Here is a 25,013-nt window from a genome sequence, read left to right as displayed (position 1 = left end):
TTTTCTCCAGGTTTCTGCCTGCACGTGTTAGCAAAATCAAGTAGGTCTTTTCGGGTATAGTGTACCACTTCCTCAGTCACACTTTCTATTTCACCTTTTGTGGTTCACTTGGACTTAACTTTAGTTATAGGTCTAGCGGCAATAATGGGTGGTTGAGGCAGTTCCTGAAAGCATTCAGGAATGTCTTCCATTGCCTCTGCCTCAGGCGATGACTAAGCAGGACCAGCTTGGCTAATCCCATAAAACTGAGGTGGAGGGGATAATGGTTTTACAGTAATCCATTCAGATGGGAGGGATTCAACAGAATTTATAGGCTCCATATCCTGATCTTCCTGACTATCTTTCCATATGTCCCCATTCCAGGTTTCAGGATCCCATTTCTTCCCAATCAGTGCCCTCACTTTAACGTCAAACACCGTTCTGGGTTGGCAATTTAATTGGCATTGTAATTCAGCCACCCTTACAATAAGACTCTGGGTTTGGTTTTCAGCAATATCAGCTCTGTTACTGGAAGATATAAGGCTTTCTTTCAGAGCACAACAGGAAGCACTGAAGTCTTTTATGCAGCACTTAAGCCGAGACTCAGCAGCTCTGAGCTTATCTCGCTCTTTCACCACTTTGTCTAGTGTAAGTGGGACCAACCAACCAGCTTCCTTATACTCCTCATGCTGACAGAATTGCAGAAAAGTATCAAATATCCAATCACCCAGAGCGTCACTTCTCACAAGTACTTGATCTGTTGGTGGTGCTATTTCACATATTAATGTTGCCACTTCACGCCACAGATTAGCAGGGCCCTCTTTACTAACAGACGCAGGGTCACTAGTGTCTTTAAGATTAATCAAACTGGAGAACCAACTTAGGAAACCCATCCTTATTATTTTGTCTCTCTAGAACCACTCTCAGTACGAAATGTGTTAGACTGGGTTCTCTAGAGAAACAAAACCAGTAAAACTTATAGAGAGAGAGGGAAATTTATCTTAGGAAAATGGCTCACACACTTACAGAAGCTGACAAGTCCAAAGTTCCTGGATCAAACATCAAGCTGGAGGCTTTTCTATATCAGGCTAGAGGCTTTTCCTGACTCTTGCAGCCGCAGGGGCTGAAGAGCTCAAGACTGGCAGACAGTACACCAGCTGTTGACTCCAACAAATGACAAATCCAAGATCTCCAGGCCGAATGGTGGATTGTTCACTTATGGACAGTTGTAGGCAGCACAACAGAATCCCAATCCATAGAAGAATGTCTCTTTTCCCATAATGTCCAGAGATGTATTGGAAATAGCCCACACCCCTAGGGAAACTCCCTTTCAACAGATTGTCTGCTCAAAACATAATCATCTGATCCCATCATGGGAATAACCACATCACAACAGCTTAAACCACACAGAATTGTGGTCCAGCCAAGTTGACACACAGGTCCAACTATCACATATACTTTCCATCTAGATGAATTTACCAGTTCTAGATACGTCATATAAATGAGATCATACAATATATTTTTCCCTGCATTTTTTACTTAATAAGACTATATTTAAATACTTTATGCAATTGATGTTTATTATTTTAATATAAACATTAATAGCTAGTGAGATTTGAGACATTGACACATCTTAGTTTTTCATTTAAGATCATGGATGTTTTATATCATTGTTGTATAAACTTTTTTTTTAATTGAGGTAAATGTATAACAGAACTTTTGCCATATCCACATTTTTTCGTGTACAATTCCTTGACATTAATCATACCCATCTTGTTCAAGCATCACCACTATCCAATTCCAAATATTTCTATCATCCACTAAGCAAAGAACATTCCTGCTGAAAGGGAATGGGGGCGGTGCCTTCTGTCCTGTAACTTCATGAAATGGAGATAGAATCACCATCAGCAGCATCAACCCAAGGCTGATTCCTATGAGGCAGAGGACAGATAGTCCACCAACCTCCAACTGTTTTACCAATTCTGACACCAGTAGTCTCTCCCACAGCATGCTTCTTTTCTGCTGGATTTGGTAATTTGTTGCAATGGCCACACACAATTCACAGACATTACTAACAATTACAGAGTTTATTAGGGAAGTAATAGGTTACAGCAGCTTCTTAACTGCACCAGAGACTCACTACTCTCTGGCCTCAGCTTCTGCCCTGCTCAAGCCAGTGTTACAAAGCTTTTTTATTTTTTGTTGTTGTTGTTGTTCTTTTTTATTATTATTATTGTGATTTGGGTGAAGATTTACAGAGCAAATTCACTTTCCATACAGTAGTTCATATATACTTTGTCTCATGTCATTGACCACAGTTTACCACAGTGCAACAGCTCCCCTCCCACTTCCTCCCCATAGTTACCTCTTTCCAGTGTCCATCCCTCCATACACTCCTGCCCCCTGAGCTGTCTCCCTGTGCATAAACAGCCCTCGTTTCTCCCATGATTGTTCTCTCCAAAGAATGTATCTACTTGAGGTAAATGTTCAACTCATATGCCTGTATTTTGTACAAAGCTTTTTTAGCTCTGCCATGCCCACAGAGGCACCTCATCCCACCAGCAAGCCTCTTGCCTAAAGGCACTCAGCTTTCTCACTCCATGGGCCAGCAATCCCACTGCTCTGTCTCATGCCAGTCTCTTGGTTCTGCTGCCTCTCCTGCTGCCAATGCAGGGATCTTGGGTCCAAAGACACGCTCCACTCCTGACTCTTCTGTCTTGATGGCAGTGAGATCACTCCTTTCTGCCTCTGAGATGGCTCATTTTAAGCCTAGCAGAATGGCAAAACTAACCATGCCCCACACTAGGGTTCCATACACCTTGTTTAAGGAGCTCTGGTGGCATAGTGCCTAAGGTGTTTGACTGCTAAACAGAAGGTCAGCGGTTCAGACCCACCAGCCACTACATGGAAGGAAGACAGGGCAATCTACTTCCATACACCTTATTTGCACAGTCCCACCTCCACAGGATGCAGTGGACCTTATTTACATTATTGACAAGCTATCTACTCCCCTTGGTGGACCACAACCTCTTCACATTTACATAGTCCCACCCATTCATTTGGTGGGAGTTACAAAGACCATGGGTAGGAGAGCCATAGTAATTCACTGTACCATATCTCCCTTCCTCTTCCCTCCTGCTGACTACTGTAACCACTAATAAACTTCGGTCTCTATATTTGCCTCTTCATTTCGTATAATTGGCATCATACAGTATTTGTCTTATTGTGCCTGACTTATTTTACTCAAATGTTTTTGGATCACTTTTCCCACCCCACCCCCAGCATAATGTTTTCAAGGTTCATCCATGTTATAGCATGTATCAGGACTTCATTTCTCTTTATGGCTGAGTAATACTCCTTTGGGAGCTCTGGTAGTATAGTCCCTAAGCCTTTGACTGGTAACCAGAAGGCTGGCGGTTCAAACTCATCAGCCACTCCTCGGAAGGAAAGTTGGGCAATCTACTTCCATAGCGATACCACTACGGAAACCCAAGGACAGGTCACTATGAGTCAGATCCAACTCCACGGCAGTGAGTTTGGTTTTTGGACTACTCCTTTGTATGTATATACCACATTTTGTTTATCCACTGATCTACTGAAGGACATTTAGGTTATTTCCATTTTATGGCTATTGTGAAGTGCTGCAGTCAACATTGGTGTACAAGTATCTGTGTTCCTGCTTTTCTCTTGTGTATATTCGTAGGAATGGAATTGTTTAATCATACGGTTATTATTTGTTTAAATTTTTGAGGACCCACCAAATTGTTTTCCATAGCAGCTGTACCATTTTACATTCCCACCAACAATGAATAAGGGTTCCAGTTTCTCTACATCTTCATCAACACCTGTTGTTTTCTGTTTTTTTGTTTTGTTTTATTTTTAAATATAGCTGTTTATTGGGTATGAAGTAATACCTCATTGTGGTTTTGATTTGCATTTTTCTAATGACTGATCACATTGAACACCTTTTCTTGTACTTTTTGGTCATTTGTATTTCTTTTTTGATGTCTATCCTTTGCCCATTTTTTTGTTTGAATGGTCTTTTTTGTTGTAAAATTGTTGAGTAGTTCGTTTTTAAATGTATCTATTAGAATGTATTGTATTCAACAGTTTGTATATATATCCAGAATCTCGTTTAAATCTTACCATGACCCTGTGGGAAAGATACTGATATTCTTAGAGGTAACTGTCCAAGAGAAGGCCAGAAGTGCAAGTTAGGTCTTCTATGTCTACATCTTTGCTGGTGATTGGATTGTCACCAGCTGGGACATTTTTTGAGTGAAAGAAAGCGCCAACAATATTAGATGGAATAACAGGCATCTAGTGAAACATGGCTACTGCATCTTCAGATAAACCATAAACAAGAATGCATTGAATGGTCACAAGTGGGATTTCAGCCAGCCAATGGATTGCAAGACCTCCTCTCAGGGAGACTGTAGGTGTTTTATTACATTTTATATTTATTTCAAAATGCAAGGAGGCAGTTTTTGTTGTTTTTTTTTTTTTTTAATGAATTTGTTTCTATAGAGAGGAATAATTTTTAAAGTAAATTTTAAAAGGTTTCTAATTTATTATACTCCAAAAAATCTTATTTTTGTACTTTTTATATCTCTTAAACAGAAGTCTTAGAGCCTATTATTATATAAACTATCGGTTTTTTTTTTTCATCTTCTGTGATGTAGACTGGCAGGCATATTTCACTTAGGAGATAGTCTTATCTTTCTGTTATACATACACTCTTTGTTCAATGTTGTTGAAAAGTTGTCTTCAGTAACTTATGTAGTAATCAGATGGTCACAGTATTAGAGAAGTTGCTTTTGAAATGAACATGTCCACGCTTAGCAGAGAATACCTCCACACTGGGCACTTGGGTGAAAAAATTTCCAGGAACCTGGGCTCCTGAAATGTGCCAATTTCTAATTTATTTGGAGGTTCCATTTTCTTCACAGTAGATTTTTTTAAATGTTTTATTGATTGAGAATCTGTTCTCAATAAGTCAAGAAAAATAAATGGATTAAGAATTGAAAAAGTATTGGTTTTTGCAAAGATATTATTAGGTATATAGAAAATCTGAGAGATAAACTATTAGAATTAATAATTAAAAATCATCTGTATTTCTAAATTCTGTCAACAAACAGTTAGAAGTAATCCATCATGTGTATAGTTGGAAGATTGTAAAGATTTTAGCTCTCCTCATTCAAAATCCAGCAGGTATTTATACAAGTTTTATGCTTCATTTATTAAAATATATTGATGACTTTATTAATTATAGCTTCCTAATGTTCATCTTTTCCCTGTCTTTTCGAGGCCTGGAAGGAGACCAGGTCAGGGCACAGAGGCACCACATTGATTCCACAGCCACCAGTTGCTCTTTAGCCCTGAGCAGAATTTTACCCTTTTCAAATCTCATTTTCCCTTCTATACAATATGGAAAATAGTAACTCCCTTTTTTTTTTTTTTTTTTTATTGAACAACCTTTTAATTATATATTTAATGTGCTGTGTAAGTCCAAGGCAGTGATACTAACTATAGCTGTATTAAGTTTCTAAAACGTTTCTGACCTGTTTTGCATATAAATGTTTAAAAACTTTTTAACTATGAACATTCTTTTAAGATCAAGAACAAGACAAGGGTGATCACTTATCACTGCTATTTAACATTGTTCTGGAGAGGCTAGCCAGTGCAATTAGAAGTAAAAATCAGCAGAAGTCTAACTTAGATGGAAATTAATGAAATGAAAATTCAAGATAATCAAGAAACCATGGTAAAGAATGAGAAGCAAAATGATTGATTGTAAAGTTAATAACCAATCAGTTGCCTTAAAGGATTCAATTATAATAAAATGATGAAACAACTTTGAAAATAAACTTAATAAGAAATATGCCCACATGTGTATGAAGAAGGTTTTTGAATGGTACTGAGAGAGTGCTGAAACAAATTGAGAAGCATACCATGGTCTTGGATAGAACATCTCATAAAGATGTTCATTTTCCCCCTAAATTATTCTTTAATATGATTCCAGTTTGTATACCAATAAGAATTTTCTTAATTGGAACTAAATAAACTTGATTTTTAAAATTATATTAAAAAAGAAACAAAACCCAGGAAAATTCTGTCAAGCATAGTGAGGAATCTAGCCTTACCAGATATTAAAATATAATACTATAATAATAAAAACTATCTGTATGGTATATGTTGTTATGTGCCGTTGAGTCAAACCTGACTCATAGCGACCTCTCCTTGGGTTTCTGAGGCAGTATCACTACGGAAGTAGGATTGCCCAACCTTCCTTCCGAGGAGTGGCTGGTGGGTTCGAACTGCCAGCCATCTGGTTAGCAGGCAAGTGTCTTAGCCACTATGCTAACAGAGCTCCTCGGAAGGTTGGGCATTCCTACTTCCGTAGTGATACTGCCTCGGAAACCCAAGGAGGGGTCGCTATGAGTCGGGGCCGACTTGATGGAAAATAACAACAACAACGTATGGTATATGAGTAAACAGTTTAACAGGATAGAAAGTTTAGCAATAGACTCAGGTATTATTTAATATGCAATAAAGGTGGCATAGTGCTATTTGGACAACTGGATAGCCATTTGGGAAGAGTAAAATTGTATCCATAGCTCACATCTTAACTTCAGGATAAATTCCCAGATGAAATATAGATTTAAGTGAACATAAAATGAAGCAGCAGTGGTACCAAAAGAAACCATAGGATATAGACATTTTGATAACCTATGACAAAAAAGCCATAAAAGAAAAGATTGGTAAATTCAACTATATAGAAATTAAAAATGTCTTTGTGGCCAGAACTGGCAGAAACAAAGAAGAATGGCAAGCTTGGGACATATTTGCACTAGAGAGCATAGACAGAGATCTCATTTCCCTTATACTAAATCATATGAAGAGCTCCTATAAATTAGAAAAAGATCAATATCTAACAGAAAAAAATGAATAAAACATAAGGAAGAGTAGATAGAGGTTTTTAAACAAATGAAAATATGTTCAACACCACCCATTAGAAAAATGCAAATTAGAATTCCTCACATGCTTTTTTTGCATGTGTGAGATTTCATTTTTCACCTGTCAGATTGTCAAAGATCCAGATGTTTGTTACTAGTTGGCAAGAACGTGGAGAAGCAGGCATTCCCCTGCTTTGCGATGGGGCCATGAAATAGCACAACCTGAGTGAAAGATAATCTGCTAATACCTGTAAAAATTAAAGTATAGTTTGTACTTCTAAAAATATATATACCTTATAAGTATGTATTCATCCATGTGCAAGTTGATAATATATCTTAAATCCTTTATTATAGAATTACTTCAGTGGGAGGAAAAAAAATTGGAAACAACCCAAATGTCCATCAGTTGGGGATTAGGTGAATAAATATACTGTACTGTAAATATACTGTGCTAATAGGAAATGATTCTGAGATAGGTTATTTTGTGACAAAATTTAGATGTAAACAGTGTATCTGATATGCTACCATTTGTGTTTTTAAATTAAAGGCTGAGGACAAAAAATACATATGTATTTGTCTATATGTGTATAATACAGTCCTAGAAGGACCCACCTGGGGTGGATAACCTCAGAGGAGAGTGGCTAGCTAAGAGAGAGGGGTGGGGAAAACTTTTAAAAATGAAATATAATTTACATACTAGAATATTCACCCTCTTCAAATACACAATTCAGTAGTTTTTAGTATATTCACAAAGCTCTGCAACTATCACTGCTGTTTAATAGCACATTTTCATCACACCAAATGAAACGCCATACCTTTTGTAGTCATTTCCCAGTCACTTCCCACTTCCGCCCTTTCCCCAACCCCTGTAAGCCACTAATCTACTCTCTATCTTTATAGATTTGCCTTTTCGTTTGTGACTGGATTCTTTTACTTAGCATAATTTTTTCAATGTCCATCCATATTGTAGCATGAATCTGTGCTTCATTCCTTTTTATGGCTGAAAAATAATCCATTGTATGGATATACCACATTTGGTTTATCTGCTCATCAGCTGATGACATTTATGTCTACTTTTAGGCTATGATGAGTAATGCTGCTTGTGGTAGTTATGTTTGTTTGTCAACTTGGCTGGGCCTGGTGAGTGGCTGGGCAGCTGGATGTAGTTATTCCCCGTGGTAAGATTGGTAATTAACTCCGTGGTGGAATGTATTAGAGCCACTGAGTAGCTGCCTTTGGGTATGTGGTCTGCTTCCCATATATAAGAAACAGCTTTGGAAATGGTCTCCAGCATATGGCATGCTTGAACCCTGTATGTAGCTGTGTCATTGTTCAGCAGCCTGCCATGCTCTACTGACCTTGGGACTTTCAGTGGACTTAAATTTATGGCCTGCCGTGTGGTTTGGTAACATCAGGACTGTGCCTTTTTACTTGTCAACCTTGGGTTTGTCAGTCTCAGCAGCCAGCAGCTGTCTTGAGTGAAGAAACGCCTCTAGCTCCGGTGGGCTGGGAGCAGGAGGCAGAGCTGAACCTCAGGGTTGAGGGGCTTTCACCCAGACCCTAGAGCCTGGCACTTTGAACTTGGACTTCTAACCTCCTGAACTGTAAGAAAATACACTCCTGTTTGTTCAGCCATCCCATTTGTGGTATATTCTTGTCAGAGCAGCACTAGGTAACCAGAACACTGCTATAACATTCATGTATAAGATTATATATATATATTCCTTCTTCCTCCTCCCCATCACCCCCCCACCCCCAGTTCTCTTGGGTATATACCCAGCAGTGGAATTACTAGATCATATGGTAACTAAGTTTTTGAAAAACTGCCAAACTTTTCCAGAGTGCTGCACCATTATTCATTCCTTTCATCAGTGTATAAGGGTTGTAATTTTTCTCCTTCCTTGCCAACACTTGTTACTGATACCAAAATAGTGTAGTCCAGGTTGGTTTTTTGTTTTGCTTTATTTTTTTACATCTTAAACTAGAGCAGTGTGTATATCAGATAGAAAATGTTAATTCCGTTAAAGATTAAAGAAAATCCTCATAACCTGCTGGGATGTTTGTTTGATTATAGCCCATCCTAGTGGGTGTGCAGTGATACCTCATTGTGGTTTTTATGTGCATTTCCCTGATGACTATTGGTGTTGGGGGTCTTTTCATGTTCTTACTGGCTATTTGTTGTATATCTCTTTCAGAGAAATGTCTGTTCAAGTCCTTTGCCCATTTTTAATTTATTTTTGAGTTCTAAGAGTTCTTTATATGTTCTGAATACTAAACCCTTATCAGATATATATAATTTGCAAGTATTTTCTCCCATTCTGTGGTTTGTCTTTTGTTTCTTGATAGTGTCCTTTGAAGCATAAAAGTTTTTCAGTTTTGATGAGGTTCAGTTGATCTTTCCCTTTGTTTGTATTTTTGGTATCAAATTTAAGAAACCCAATCTAAGATCACAGAGATTTTCACTTACTGTTTTCTTCTAAATATTTTATAGTTTCAGCACTTGCATTTAGGTCTTTATTCCACTTTGAGTTAATTTTTCTATGTGGTATGAAAGAGAAACCCAACTTCATTCATTTGCATTTGGATATTGAATTGTCCCAGCACCATTTGTTGAAAAGACTCCCAGTGAAATTGTGTTGGTACCCTTGTCAAAAATCAGTTTGCCCATAAACTTAGGGGTTTATGTTTAGACTTTCAGTTCTCTTCCAGTGATCTTGTGCTACTGTTTACCCTTTTATATGCTCTGAATCATGGATTACATGAATGTATTTTTTTCAAAAATAATAAAATTTTAAAAGAATTACTAAGTTTAACATAATTTACTCCTTTAATTTCCATCCAATTTGCTCTTTCAGGAAAATGTGCTGTGTTGTCATTCAAGGACTTCCTCTCCTGCAGGCCAACTGAAATACCAGAAAATGACATTCTGCTTTGTGAAAGCCGCTATAATGAGAGTGACAAGCAGATGAAAAAATTCAAGGGACTGAAGAGGTTTTCACTGTCTGCTAAAGTGGTAGATGATGAAATTTATTACTTCAGGTAAAGCTTGAGAAACTAAGAAAGAAAGAGCACTTCAGCTCTTGATAATAAAACCAATACCAAAATAGTATAGTCCAGGTTGGTTTTCTGCTTTGCAGTATATTTGTCAGATAGAAAAACTTAATTAATTCAATTAAAGACAAATCCTCATAATCCATTAGGTTGTGGTAACTGTCTTAACAGTGCCCTTGGTTAGACTCTAGTAATTGTAGTATGGAGGCAGAAATACTTGGTCTTTGCATAATTCCATGGACTGTGAAAACTCTTTTCACTATGTATACATTGCAGATTATAGGAAGTCATTTCTAGACATAAGGCAAAGCATTGCTTTCTGACAAATCCTGGGGCAGTGTGTTAGATGATGATTTCTTTTTTTTTTTTTTTTTGGTCTCTTCTTTTAGGAAGCCAATTGTTCCTCAGAAGGAGCCCTCACCTTTGTTGGAAAAGAAGATCCAGTTGCTAGAAGCTAAATTTGCCGAGTTAGAAGGTGGAGATGATGATATCGAAGAGATGGGAGAAGAGGATAGTGAGGTCATTGAACCTCCTTCTCTACCTCAGCTTCAGACCCCTCTGGCCAACGAGCTGGACCTCATGCCCTACACACCCCCACAGGTAAAGGTGATAAGTTCCAGTTACTTGTCTTATTCCCAGCTTTGGTTTGCAGCAGACCCAAACCAGAGTAATAAGATATCCAGTCCCTACGTGTTTGAGCCTCAACCTCGAATTCTGCAGGAAAAGACAGATTTCTTTTTTCCTTTTCAATACCATTAATAATTTAAAATGGAATCTTTCTGAGTTTTCATAGATAGCTATTTTTAATGGCAAGTTTAGTTAGAAGGCGCTCCCTGCCTTGTGTTGAAGGAAAGCAATAAGGACTGATGACTCTTTAGCCTTTATTGCTCATATCTTTTTAATATCGCCTTATGAATCTCGTCTTTTGTTTGAGGTGTTCCCTGCTGGTATTTTTTCCTCATTCAGAATTTTTCCAAGACTTAATTGTGAGGTCACCACTATAGATTGCAGTCATGGAATCCATTGAAACTTTGATGTATTTCTTACCTGGTAAGAGGCACAGTAAAGGTGTCTTCTGACCAAGAAAATGGTCATCTAGAGACTAAATGTATCTGTAAAACAGTAACTATTGATAATATGTTCCTGGATTCCAGAAACTTAGAGCAGTTAATGAAATGTAGTGTTCTGATGTGCTATAAGAGCCGTCTGTCTTACAGTCCACCCCAAAGTCTGCCAAAGGCAGTGCAAAGAAGGAAGGCTCCAAGCGGAAGATCAACATGAGCGGCTACATACTGTTCAGCAGTGAAATGAGAGCTGTGATTAAGGCCCAACACCCAGACTACTCTTTTGGGGAGCTCAGCAGACTTGTGGGGACAGAATGGAGAAACCTCGAGACAGCTAAGAAGGCAGAATATGAAGGTAAATAGAGACTAGTCATAACTGACACAGCTTTCTAAGCAAAGGGGGTATTTTCAGGAATGCACGTGCATAGACAGGTTTTATATTTTGTTCTTCCCACTTGCACATGAACTTTGTGCTGGGGACTGTCCCAAATGGCACCCATCCAACAGTGTAGATGCCAGCTTTGTCCTGACTGAGCAGAGTGCTGCCCCTGACTTGGCCTCTATCCTGGTGTGGTTTTTTTGTTTTGGGGGGGGCGGGGCGGGTTGCCAAAAAAAAATTGCTCAAGCAAAAATATCTTGCTATTAAAAGTTGCATGATTTCCTTCTTTCACTGAACCTTGTAAGCACATATGTGTTGAGCTGGGGAATGACTGTACAGTGATGTTGAGAATGATTTTGATTAAACTTTATCTGAAAGGGGGACTTAAAATCAGTGACCTTCTGTTATGGCTGTTAATAAGCCATATGTTTAAATCCAGGCTGAGACTTGGCCAAAGTGCTTCGTTTCCTAGGCCAGTCCTGATCTGTGCTGTGTTTGCATTCACAGCTACTTTTAAGGCATTTCTTTGATAATGCTCAACTGCCTTTACTTTCCTGTTACTCTACAATAAAATCATTTTGGGCCATGATCTATCATCCAGGGATTTGGTGGTACATAAGCCATCAGGGACAAATACTTGAGATTTTTTCCTGTTTTCTTTTTTAAAATATCAGGCACAGCTTTAACAAATTAGAGAGTGGTAAGCAGACTAGGAAAGACTGTTGGCCTTGAAATTATATTTTTTCCTTTTAGAATTTTATATATTGGTTCATTTGTACATTTTAAGCCATCTACCCTACAGTGGTTAGCTGTTACTCTGCTTGGCCAGATCAAAATCCATTATTTTCCAGCAAACATAACGGAATTAATTGTCAAGGCTGTCCAGTTTATTAAAGTTTATGAAACCTTCAGAGAAACTTTTTTTTTTTATTTATTTAACTTTTTTCAATCACACATGATTATTACAAAATTATCTGACAGGTTCCCCTAAGGATCTTCTGTAGAATCCTAATCCTGCAAGATACTCAGCCAGAAACTCATTTTGTGACATAACTAGTTTGAGAAGCACTACAGACTTTCTCTCTTGGAAACTTATAGTGCATATCCCTATGCTAAAGTGTCTAAGACCTATAGTAAAGAAATATGTTTTTTATGACCTGACATTTTCTGACACTTGACCATATTCATGTGATACTTACTTATATGGTAAAGAACTAATATTTTACAGAATGTTCCTTGAGAAACTCAGGCTAGTTCCATAAGAACCTAGAACTTTGGAGAGTCCTGGTATTTCTCACCGTAGTAAAAATTCAGACAAAAAAAAAAAATAATCACCCAGTTGCAGGAGTTTTGGAAGATAAGCTAACATGGATGTAAAGTCTGTCCCAAGGTAAATGAAGCAGTACTAGGTAGCTGATTATTTAGGATATAAATAGGAGAGAGAAATGTATCTGAAGAGAATGTAAAAGTTAAAACACTGGGACAGAGCTGAAGAGAGAGAGAAATAATGACTTCTGGGAAATTCTCCCAAATTCAAAGGGGAATCTGTGAAATTCAGTGAGAGCCTGCTGAGGGTGATTTATACACTAGCTAGTGTCTGCCTACAACACAAAATCTGAACTTTTGGGGTTCTGATCTATTGAATTCAATACCGAATTTGGATGGCTTAGTAACTTAATAATTTTGTATTCCAAGACAGTTCCTCAATTGAGTTCCTCCCAGAAAAAGCCAGCATGTAGTCCAAGACTCAGTCCACAGGCCTGAATTCTTCTGCTTTTTCAGCTTCGTTTTTTTGCTCTCCCATTTTACTGTGTCATTTGTGTAATGAAAATATGAGAATTTAATGTGGGGGTCTTAAGTCATCAATGTTTTGTTTTGTTTTGTTTTGTTTTTCTTTTTTTCACTGCTAGCTCAAGGAGATTAGGTTGTCCCTCATACTCATTGTACAGAGGATCTGTGATCTGGGACAGTGTTAGTGAGTGATAATAAGTCTATGCCGCAACTCTGTCGCAGCCAAGGAAGCTTTGACTTGCTGGACTTTCACATCCTTACATCTAAGGAGGATGAGCTGTTGCTTCTCAATTTTCTTTAAAGCCATATGACCTCAAGCTATTTTCCCCTCCTCAGATCAGCAGTAGCCTTTTGAATTCCATGTTGGAGGGTTAATGTGTGGCAGTTGGAATGTGATCTCAGGAGTCAGGGCTACAGGGTGCTGATTCTCTACGTATCATTAGACAGTCGTTACCTGTCTCCCAACCTCTGTTTGCCTATGTGAAAAATAGGATTTCCTACGTACGAATTGTGAAGCAGAATAAACTCTGTACTGTAGGAGCTTTGGGAGTACACCATCTCTAGGCTTCTGTAGTGAGGGTCCAGCCTGCTAGCTCCCAAAAAGCCTGGGAATGTGATCGTTTGGGTGCTGGCTCTGGAGGTGCAGAGGAAGTGAGGAGTATAGCAGGGCATGTTCAGTTTAGCAGGCATGGAACTTGCACAAGCAAATGCTCCTCTTGTATTTTTGGGTGAAGTAAGAGTGGATTCTGGAATTTTTGCTGATTTAGGAGGATTTACGGTCATTATTGCTCAGCTTCAGGTAACCTGGTTCTTTCAGTCCATTGCTACATGTGTATCTATGTAATTCCCTGCTTTCGATGATTTTAGCCTGGAGTATCATGCATTTTTCCCCTTGGGGTTTATTAAGCATGGCCTCTTTGCTTCATTAGAATATAGAAATTAGCCGTTGACTCTCCCTCAAACATTGTGGAGGAGGCAGTGAGCTACTTTTCCCTTACAGAGTTAATTTTCTTCAGCTGCTAAAAACCCCATGACACTCATGACAAGAGTCCTCAAATATTAGTAAAATTGGGGGCAAGGAATCAGGAAAATAGAGTAAGTAACAATTGTGCCAAAAATGATAATGGGCCATGGAATTGCTTCATGTTGAAAATTATACATATCTGTAATGCTATTAATGCTAGAATAATGGTAGCGCTTCTCATCTTCAGGGTGCCTCGTGTGATTAACCACGTTGGTTCCACTGGTGATGTGTTTAAATAAAATCTGTGCTTTCTGAATGTGTGTTGCAGTCTTAACATTCTTGAAATCTTTGCAGACCAGTTCTCAAGATGGGATAGGAAAGCTGGACTCTAGGTTACCAAGTGAAATCGGCCCGACTCCTGTGTTGAGACTAGTCATCTACTGTTCCTTCCATTGAGACAGAACTGTTGCCTGTGTTTTTACTAGTCCTGTTGAATGCAATGGATGGTATTTTGAATTCCTGGGTTAAAAACAGAATTGAAAATCTGAAATGCCTTTACAGAGCGGGCAGCTAAAGTTGCTGAGCAGCAGGAGAGAGAGCGAGCAGCACAGCAACAGCAGCCGAGTGCTTCTCCCCGAGCAGGCACCCCTGTGGGGGCTCTCATGGGGGTGGTGCCACCACCAACACCAATGGGGATGCTCAATCAGCAGTTGACACCTGTTGCAGGTAAAAACAGGAGCTAAGACCATTTTTTTCCACTTTAAGAAATTCTTCATTTTTTTTTTTTTTTCTCCAATGAGGAGTAGGCCACAGTCTCTAGCCTTTTCTCATGACAGATTCAAAGTTTGAAGTCATCCATGTCGTCCTATATCGCCTTTCCCATATGGATAATGCCTCCCCTCTGCCCCAGAAATGGGCCCTGGGCCCAACCCTGGGGAGTTGGTAGGGAGCAGCTAGCTCTTTGCTGGCTATGGGCATGGTCTGGCGATGTTCTCCACCCCATACTGCTCTTGAGAGAGCGCTGTAGCTGAAAATATAAGTAGACCCTGAGTTCTGTTCTAGAGGGACTCCCAAGAGAAAACACAGAACCAGCCTTCAGGTGGTGATGATTTTCAGTCTCATTCCAGTATTCAGTTGACCTTGTTCTGCTGCAGCCATCCTTAAAAGACCATTTAAAAGGATTTTTGACAATGAATTGTAAATCCTTTCTGGTCACCAATGTGCATGACTGCTAAATGGAATACAAGTCCTTATTCAATTCATTGTGCCCACTCTGTAATGCTTTTCTATTTAATTACATTAAACTGCATTTTCTGTTAGTATCCCAGTCACATATTTAAAAAAAAAAAAGAAGAAGAAGAAAATGATGAATGTGGTTTGCTTGTGTGTGTTGTCTCTGGTTTGGTAACCATAGCAAATTTGGCTATAGTTGAATTTAATATCCTTGTCTGGCATGTCTCCAATGAGAATCCTGCAGACCACGTCCCTCCTTTGGGTCCTTCCTGAGTGATCCCTCCAAGCCAGGTGAGATCCTTAAGAGCCACCTGTGTTTCTTCTTAAGCAAGCAGTCTGACCTCTTTCACAGGGAGTTAAAGACAGTGTTGTCCAAGGCAGGCTTGTTGGAATGCTGTTTTTGTGTTTGCTTTTTTGTTTTTGTCGGGAGGAAGAGTAGCATAGGATAACTTTTCCAGTGTTGCTCCTAACTTTCGTGATGACAAGATTCTTGAACGCACTGACACTGAGCTCGCAGTTGCACTCGCCAAACACATCTGAATCATGGCTTTCGGTACTTCCAGTGTGACAGATGTTGATCTAACAAGCCTCATAATCGCCTGCTCTATTCCATGGCCCATTTTGGTTAATGGGGTTCCAGAGGTTTTTAGAAATCAGGCCTTGAACATGGGGACTTTGAAAGTTAGAATTCCCTCGTTGACATCCTGTTTTGTTCTATTTGATGTGTGATATGGTAGCACTGTGCCCTTGACTAAAAAGCCCGGGGACACATCAACAAAATGAATATAAACAGCTAAAGTCATTTTAAAAAACAGCAGCTGCAGCATTTTAGCTCCCTGTCAGGGAATAACAGCGTAGAGCTCTGATGGGCAAGGAGGGTGGACCCCTCTAGAAAGCCCCTGTTCCATTATTAAGAGTATGCTGCCCAGGTTTTGAGGCCTGGGAAGTGAAGGGCAAGTACTCTCTCCAGTAACCAGTCTTTGGTCCACAGTGAGAACTTTGCAGCTAAGAGGAAGATTTTTCATGGACTTGCAAGTTGCTTAGGTCCCAAGTCTTAGCTTTGTTGCTGTCTGAGACCAGCTTTGCTTACAAGCATTGAAGCTCATTTGAACATGTGACTGGGATATAAATGCCAAAGTACAGTTTAATGAAGACAAGTGTCATGTCTTTCAATTCTTCATAATTTCTTTAACCATAGCCTATGAAAGCTGTGTTCAGATGGGCTCTTGTAATTGAAAGCAAAGCCTCACATTCTTCAATTCCCACCTACTGATCCTTAAAAGTGCTATCTGGTGTTGTAATTAAAAAGCACTTTAGTGGCATTGGATCTCCTCATGTTTAAGATGATGGTGTCTGTTCATTTTTAAAGGTGAAACTCACAGGCCTATTTCATACATAGAGATACTGCCATTTAAAAATTTGTTTTACTGGTTGGTGTAATTGTAAGTTTTTTCAATCAGCTTAGATATGACTCATGAAGCAAGCTGAATCAGTTTCAGAATTTCAAATAATCTGTTAGCTTTAAAAGACTAAACTTTTGTTAAGTAAAGATCTTTAAACAATTCTTCAGGGAAGTCAAAGAGTAAATTCTCAGAATCTAGAGACTTACACCATTCCCTAGAGTCCCTTTACAAAGAGTATTTTATAAAAATGAGATTTGACACTAGTGCTTTGGTCAGATCTTCTTCAACCCTCCCATTGTATGGAAACACTGACCAAAGGGGATTACATTCCAGGGGGAGCCTTATATTTCTGTTATTGCAATCATCACAGATCTCAGAAAAGCCAAGTTATTTTTCTTGTTTAAAAAAATGTTATGTGGCTTTAAAAGTTTTTTGATAGGTGAGTCCTTGATATTTTGAAATTATTTTCTTACTTAGACACCTATTTGCTAGGCATACTTATTTCCTGAAACCCTTCCCTAGCCAGCAGAAAATACTTTGTTACATTGCAAATAAAGAAATAAAAGTCTCCATTCATATAAATTCTGCACCTCAATTAAAATGCTCTCGTTAACTGAAGGTTTATGTGAGGGTGTTTGTGAGCTTGGAGACAGTGATGACAATTGGCCTTTTCTCATATCAGGAGAGTCTGGTTCTCCGGCTTTTCCTCCGTAAGGTCTGTGTGCAGGCGACTGAGTGACCTGGGCTTTGGTTAGCTTGGGAGGGTTTAGATTTTTTTCTTTATTTTGTCATATTGTGAGATCTAAAGACAAAAAGAAACATCATTCATTGTGATGGCTCTTAGAAGCTATTCCCCAGCTCAAGGCCGAGCATGATCCATTGTTGCCAACAGAGGTAGGCTAGAAGGAAAGAGGAGTAGATGTGGAATTCTTCAAATGCTCTCGCCTCCAAGCTGGAGAAGCATGCTTTGTGATCAGAACTGTGTACCTCATCTCCCTCCATTCCGATTTCCCCTCATGTGTATCCATGACAGGCATATGAGTGTGGCAGAGTGGAATGATGGGGTTTCTACTGTTCAATTAGAATTGCAGTCGGCAGAACTGGTCACTCTGTTTAAACAGCTCATGATAATTGTGACCTTGGGAAGGCTGTTACTGGAACTCCTCTTTATTATTATTTAACTGAAACATGCAGCATATTTATCCCAGGAGAAAGAACTTCAAATCATAATATACTAAGTACTAATTCATCCAGAAATGTTGTATTTGATATTTGTAACTTTTATTTTGTTCATAATTGCAACAAAATAATTGCACTAATTACTGTTATATCATGCAATACTAAGGGTGCTTTATTCATTGATAGTGCATGTGGGGGTTTTGTTATTACTTAGCTCATATTGCATGTTAATGATGCATGTCTGAAATTTGTTGTGTCCTTCAAGGCATGATGGGTGGCTATCCGCCAGGCCTTCCACCTTTGCAGGGCCCAGTTGATGGCCTTGTTAGCATGGGCAGCATGCAGCCACTTCATCCTGGGGGTCCTCCACCCCACCACCTTCCACCAGGTGTGCCCGGCCTCCCGGGCATCCCACCACCGGGTAAGAACTTCATCCTCATTCACTCATTAATGTCATCTTCCTATTCTCTTCTTCCTCCCTCAGCTAGTTGTTCCAGAAGGCACCTGCTACCCAGTGTGGCCAGGCCTTCCCTCACTGAAGAACCCTAGGGATTTCAGTAGCAGGGCCTGTCCTGTGTGTTGAGTAGGTGGCTCAGCACCTGTGCCCTTGGAACATGAAGCTGCCAAGCAGCAGCATAGGACACATGGCAGAGGCCAGACTCAGCAGACCAAGAGGAAGGAGGCTTATTCTTTAATTACTTGCACCCTTTGTTTGAAAAGCCAGGCATAGCCTAGAAGGTCATGCCCTAGTATCAGTGAATGAAGTTTCCCAAGTTGCCTGTTTAGAGTAGCATATAAAAAGCACTTAGTGCTCCTGGGTGCATTTCCTCCTCTGTGCAATTCTTATCTCACAGGGGCTCCTGCAGAGAGTTGCTGCTTTATCTCTTTCTCCTCCAGCAGCCTTCTAAGGGGTGGGGGAGGTTGCTAATGTATAACTCTTCAGAAATTCTTTGGTCAGTCATGGGAATAAAAAGGAAGAAGGGAACAAATAGATACTGAACTACTTTTCGGTGTCTGAGATCCCTGAGAAGCATGACATCACATTTTGAAGAACAGGGTAACCCACCTACTAACTGTAGACATTAGTTTGTTTATCAACAGAAGTTCACCAGTTATCTTCTATGGAAGCACGTAAGTGCAGTCCAGAAGTCACCACATTCAGTTTTACTTTATAATGAATTAGCAAATTGAAAGGTGATTTTTTTAAAAAAAATTTAAATGAAAGGAAAATCACAGGTTCCCCTGTTAAGTGTCATCACATGCACAAGACCTGACTCAGCTATAACCTAATTGAAGGAAATGTGACTTTTATATTACTTGGAATAGTGTTTGATTTATTATTTTAAATGTGAGTTAAGGGCCCAGCCCAGATGATAAAAATACGGAAACTTGCTAGATTTGCTTATACCAGTGTTAGATATGCCAGTTTCAGGGCTGTGACGGTTTCAAATAATGCTTCAGAGAGTGGCTTGACCTGAAGCTCTGGCTGACCCCTTTGGGAATGTTGCTTAGAGAATGGCCATAACTACACAGAAATTGTTCATTCCAGATGTGCCCAGAAGAGATATTTGTGGAGGTGGGTGCTTCCTTAGGAAAATAGAGGAGCTGCTGCAGCAGGAGTCAGTCATGAAATGGGTGTTCACATGTGGCAGATAGAATTGGCCTGGATTCTATGCCCTCTCACTCTGGCACAGGGTGTTTCACTACATCAGTAAGACCAGGTCCGAGTGGACACCTTCAAGGTGCATGTGGCACTTGACAGGAGCTCCAGCTAAGGCTGGTAGCCTCTCAGTAACAGATGTCTTTTGATGGGTATTAGGACACAGCTGTTGCCCTTTCTCCCTTCTTCAGTTTCTAAATTGCCTTCAAATGACACCTGGTCAGTGTGAGGGAGCTAGAAGAGAACCTCCATTAGTTCCTGTATACACACGTCTGATAGGGCTATGAAAGGATGCAGGGAGCCGCCTGGAGATGCCACTCACGTTCTCACAGGCTGTCTCTTGGCATGACATTTATAAACAGAGGAAGCAGAGGGAGTAGCTGATTTGTTTGTGGTCCCTGCAAAGCATTGATACAAGCAACTTAGGGAGCCCAGTGCGTTGTGAGGTGTAAGGCAAGTGAGTGTTCTGGGGGGCAGGGGTTAATAGGTTGCTGAAGCAGCAGCTTCCCTACCACAGCCTCTGCATTCAGTCACAAAGAAGTGTTAGGACCTGTTTTGGCGGTCTAGACTTCTGGGTACTTGGAATATCATAACCTAGTCTTTGTAAACAGAAGGTGGTTTTGCTTGATATTTTCTCTCTAACAAATAAGAGGACATCTTATTTGCTGCCTTCAGCATCAATTCCTGAAAGTGGCATTTAGCAGTTGTGGACTTGGGCTGCCTCTGCCTGGTCAGAATATCAGCATTTTGAATCCACTGTCGATTATGAAGTTAGCATTTCTCAGTCCTTCTGTGCAGCCAGCAGGACTTACACTTTAAAGAACTGCTCACCAGGCTGTTTGGCTGTAGTTTGTTAGTTTAATAAATGGGATCCATGCCTAATTCTGTGTTTTACCAGGATAGTAAAGGGATGGTCCTGAGATTAGAATAAAACCTCAGGCACTAAATACTAAATGTAAGTCATCTCACTGTTATCAGCTAGTACCTGTGAGACAACAATTGCCTGTGAGAAGTCACCAAGGGAAGTTTACAAAATTCTTACCAGAGGCATAGTACCAGCACTAGGAGTCATAGAGTCTTCCCTTCTCCATTTTCTGTCATTTTGCATTTGAAGCCATAGCAATGAGGCTACTCTGCTCCCAAATGACCCCTTTCCAAAGTCCTGCTCTAGCAGATGGAGGAATCCTCTGTCAACACTAGTGAGTCCAGTTAGAACCAGAGATGTTGGTGACCTGTAAGGGGGCAGCAAGCATGTGCCTCCAGCATCAGCAGGCTCAGTTCACTGCACTTCCACAGCCTCTTCCCTCGGGCCCCTGCTGGCCAAGTACATTGTGCACTGCTGAGCCTAACTCCAATGCCATGGCTGCTGAAATCACATACAGGCTTCGGTTGCAGCAGAATCTGTTTTCAGAGGGAAAAATACTTTGAAAATAGAGTTGTATCCTGACTATAGCACACCTGAAGAAATACTTCTAGAATTTGATATGGGGATTACATCATTTTCTAATCCCCATATCAAATAATTGATGTACATGTAACATGTTGTACCAGTTCTGTAAAGTATCTAGAAACAAAGGAATGTAAATCTTCTGTTTAAATGCTACACCCTGTTTTAGGTGTTTAGGGTTCCTATCCTCAAAGACTCAAGGACAGAGGTCCATAGGTTTGCATTATAAATGACATCATTTCTTATCAGACAGTAGTTTTTCCGTCACCTCAGTCCCAGAGACTCTAACTGCATTGCATTCTGAATTATAGGTGTGATGCACCAAGGAGTGACCCCTATGGTAGGGACTCCAGCACCAGGTGGAAGTCCATATGGACAACAGGTGAGCCTCCCAGTTTGACTTTCTAGGATTCTACAGACTTCCAGTCCTCTCCTCCCTCAGATCATGTGTAGACTCTGTTTTTGCCTTACCATGCGGTCCCATGCTCTTTCAGGTGGGAGTTTTGGGGCCTCCCGGGCAGCAGGCACCGCCGCCATATCCCAGCCCACATCCAGCCGCCCCACCCGTCATACAGCAGCCAACAACGCCCATGTTTGTGGCTCCCCCACCGAAGACCCAACGGCTTCTCCACTCAGAGGCATATCTGAAATACATCGAAGGACTCAGTGCCGAGTCCAGCAGCATTAGCAAATGGGACCAGACCCTGGCAGGTAAGGAGAGGCCTTTCTAAAATAAGCCTTGGTAAAACACACACTTCCTCGCAGTCCTCTTGCTGCTGCTGGCATAGATAAACACTATCCATTTTTATTATACAAGTAAAGGAAATCATATATTTAACAAAAGGGTTTACGGTTTCTTTGCATATTAACATCACACACTGAAAAACTTTTTTATTTTAGCCAAATTTCAGAACTTTTGCCCTAAATATCACTACCATCTTTTTAAGTGTACTCTGAATTTTTCTGATTAGTTTTCAGGCCTATAAATGCATCTGGATAAATTAAAAATTATTTTACCTCAAGGAAAAAAAATTACTAGGAACATGTTCCCATTAAGCTAAAAAGCTGCTTGTTTAGTTCAGCAGATTTTATGTAGTTTCCGTACATACACGGAAATACTTGCCTAGTTTCTGGAGAGAAATTTGGAAGTTTCTACTTAGTCTTCATTTCTAAACTACATTTGATTTCTTTCAAGAGTAGTAGGTATGTTTCCCTTCCTTTACATATTTACCTTTGAAGTGATTATTACATACCAGGGTTGACTACAACAAAATATTAACAATCAAATCTTTCAGATGTTTGCAACTCTTGTGTTCTCGTTGTACTAGAGAGTTATGTTAAATCATACAGCTCTTTAGTGAAGTCATTATAAAGTAGATGATTTCTGAAATACAAAGCATATAGAGCAAGAAGGAGGAGATAATCTTGGCAAGGATGTTGCCAGTGGGTGATCATAAGCCAGACTGAAATGTTTTTCTAGAAACCCAGATGCCTAATAAAACGATACAAGGCATTTGCTTGGAATTATTCTTCAGAGTTGAAATTCATATTTAATTCTGTTTTGATAAATGAAACAGATGTAAAGGAAAATTTGCCACCTTAAAATTACAGTTTATATTTATCTGTCTGCACTTTAATTTTCAGCTAGAAGAAGGGACGTCCATTTGTCGAAAGAACAAGAGAGCCGCTTACCCTCTCACTGGCTGAAAAGTAAAGGGGCCCACACCACCATGGCAGATGCCCTCTGGCGTCTTCGGGATTTGATGCTCCGAGACACCCTTAACATTCGCCAAGCATACAACCTAGAAAACGTTTAATCCCATCAGTTGCATTTCTTTTATAGAAGCATAAAGAGTTTTGTGAAACAGTAGCCATTTTAGTTACTGGGGGCGGGGGGAAGGAACAAAGGATGATAATTTTTATTGCATTTTACTGTACATCGCAAGGCCATTTTTATATAAGGACACTTTTAATAAGCTATTTCAATTTGTTTTTGTTATATTAAGTTGACTTTATCAAATACACAAAGATTTTTTTTGCATATGTTTCCTTCGTTTAAAACCAGTTTCATAATTGGTTATATATGTAGACTTGAAGTTTTAACTTTTTACATGTTGCCATGGAATCAAAACCATCAAAGGTTTTTTTTCTTGGCTTGGATTTTTTTTTTTTTTTTAATAAAAAAACAAACAAAATTTAAAAAAAAAAAAAACACATATACACACACAACAGTTTACAGATTACTTTAAATTGACAGTGAAATGTGAAGTTGGTCCTAGTTTACATCTTAGAGAGGGGAGTATACTTGTGTCTATTCCATGTGCCTAAGTATCTTAACCTACTTGCCACAAAAGCTGTTGCTTACAGGTGAAGTGAAGTGCTTTCTTTGAAAGGTGGTTACTTAGATTCTAGCTGTTTGGCAGATACGAGACAATTTGCTCTGTGGACTCCAAGGCTCGCTGCAGGGACCTGAAGTCAGTGCTGTGCACCCTTCTGCAGCCAGCCCCTCCCGGTCACTCGGAGGGAGGGACTCATCTTCTTGTGCTGCGTTAGACATCTATGATGTCAGTTATCTTTGCAGAAGATGTGCACAACCCTGAATTACATTTCCTCTTGGCAGGTAAGTTTAAGGGTACTTTGGATCTATTTATAATGAATTCACAATTCATGCCTGTACATGTTAAATGATTTAAATGATATGTTGGGAAACACTGAAGTTCATCTTAAAGAAAGCAGTGAGGTGTGCAAGGAGTTGATTACTTTTAAGCATAACACCTGACCTACCAGAGGGGCGGTGGTATGTAGCTGAATGTGAGCTGTGTCAGAAACATAATTGAATGGCTGAATCACCTGCATATGCAGATATTTTATTACTCTTTATTTTCTCATTGTCAGGTGTGGTGTTTTTTTGTTTTTCCTTCTGAGTTCCAGGGTTGTAATCCTCAGCCAGAAATTTAAGGATTTCTAAAATATTTCAAACTGAGCTTATAGTCTTTTGAGTTTCAGAAGAGAAGAATCAAAATGTAAGAAAATGCTTACTAAAAATATCATTACAGAGCCCATACCCTTGTTTTTGATGACCATCTCTTTCTTATTTTACCTTAGAATAAACATTTGGAGGGAGTGTATTATGCTCAGATAGGTAGAGGGTATCCACCAGAGAATGTTTCTTCACTTGGGGGCTGTATTTTTAAAACCTGCTTTATTGGAAAGGGTGGTTGCCTTTGTGGTGAAATTTCCACTGCTGTTTGAAAGCTGAGAGTGACTCTTGAGAGGATGCATTTTTTTTTCTTTTAATCTGGTATGGGTCGATACCCAGATCTTTAATGACCATTCTTATTAAATCATGAGGACAAGAGTGTAGAATGGGGAAAAGTCTCTTGTGTTAGACACTTTAAATACAGGAGGCCCTTGTAACTTAATTACTTGTAGTCAACCACTGGATGTCAATTTGCATGGAGTATTTTAAATAATTTTAAATTTTAAAAAATGTATTGCAGTTGTATGTCCATACCTTATTGTTAATCAGATAAGCAAAGCCTCAGCGCCTGATTATTTGGGTCATTGAATCATCATGGACTTTATAGTATAATCAGATTCTTTCATTTCTAGCCATCCTTGAATTACACCAAAGAACCTGAAATTTAATTTTGGTTAAGTTATTTATTTATTTCATGCATTCATTTTCTTTCCCTTTTTAAGGTCTGGGTGAGACTTCCTTGGGAAGCCTCTAAAAACTCTTCACTTTGGGCTACGTGGGGCATCAGAAGCCAGAGAGAGCACTCCTCCTCGGGACTCCTGTCCAGCACCAACTGGTGCTAGAGGAGTCATAGATGCAGCTGGGCCTCCCTGAGGCGGTGCAAAGCCGGGTCAGGGGACACCAGACAGGCCTTAATCAAGTTTAAAA

The 25,013-nt window shown here is 39.6% G+C and overlaps 1 protein-coding gene across 1 annotated transcript in view; it reads left to right on the top strand.

The window, feature by feature from the left end:
- Positions 1-22,923, top strand: part of PBRM1 (polybromo 1) — a 148,966-nt gene extending 126,043 nt beyond the window's left edge. Inside the window, exons 24-31 of the mRNA XM_007952061.1 lie at positions 9,791-9,974; positions 10,376-10,586; positions 11,204-11,405; positions 14,746-14,910; positions 18,265-18,420; positions 21,418-21,488; positions 21,601-21,817; positions 22,751-22,923. Of these exons, the coding sequence (XP_007950252.1) occupies positions 9,791-9,974; positions 10,376-10,586; positions 11,204-11,405; positions 14,746-14,910; positions 18,265-18,420; positions 21,418-21,488; positions 21,601-21,817; positions 22,751-22,923 (1,379 nt within the window). The remainder of the gene's footprint in view (positions 1-9,790; positions 9,975-10,375; positions 10,587-11,203; positions 11,406-14,745; positions 14,911-18,264; positions 18,421-21,417; positions 21,489-21,600; positions 21,818-22,750) is intronic.
- The last annotated feature ends 2,090 nt before the right edge of the window (positions 22,924-25,013 follow it).

Source organism: Orycteropus afer, unplaced genomic scaffold (assembly GCF_000298275.1).
Source record: "Orycteropus afer afer isolate SDZICR_OR568_19922 unplaced genomic scaffold, OryAfe1.0 scaffold00323, whole genome shotgun sequence".
In the NCBI taxonomy this organism is placed as follows: domain Eukaryota; kingdom Metazoa; phylum Chordata; class Mammalia; order Tubulidentata; family Orycteropodidae; genus Orycteropus; species Orycteropus afer.
Note: the sequence above shows the minus strand (reverse complement) of the source record. Positions and strands in the feature narration are given on the sequence as shown.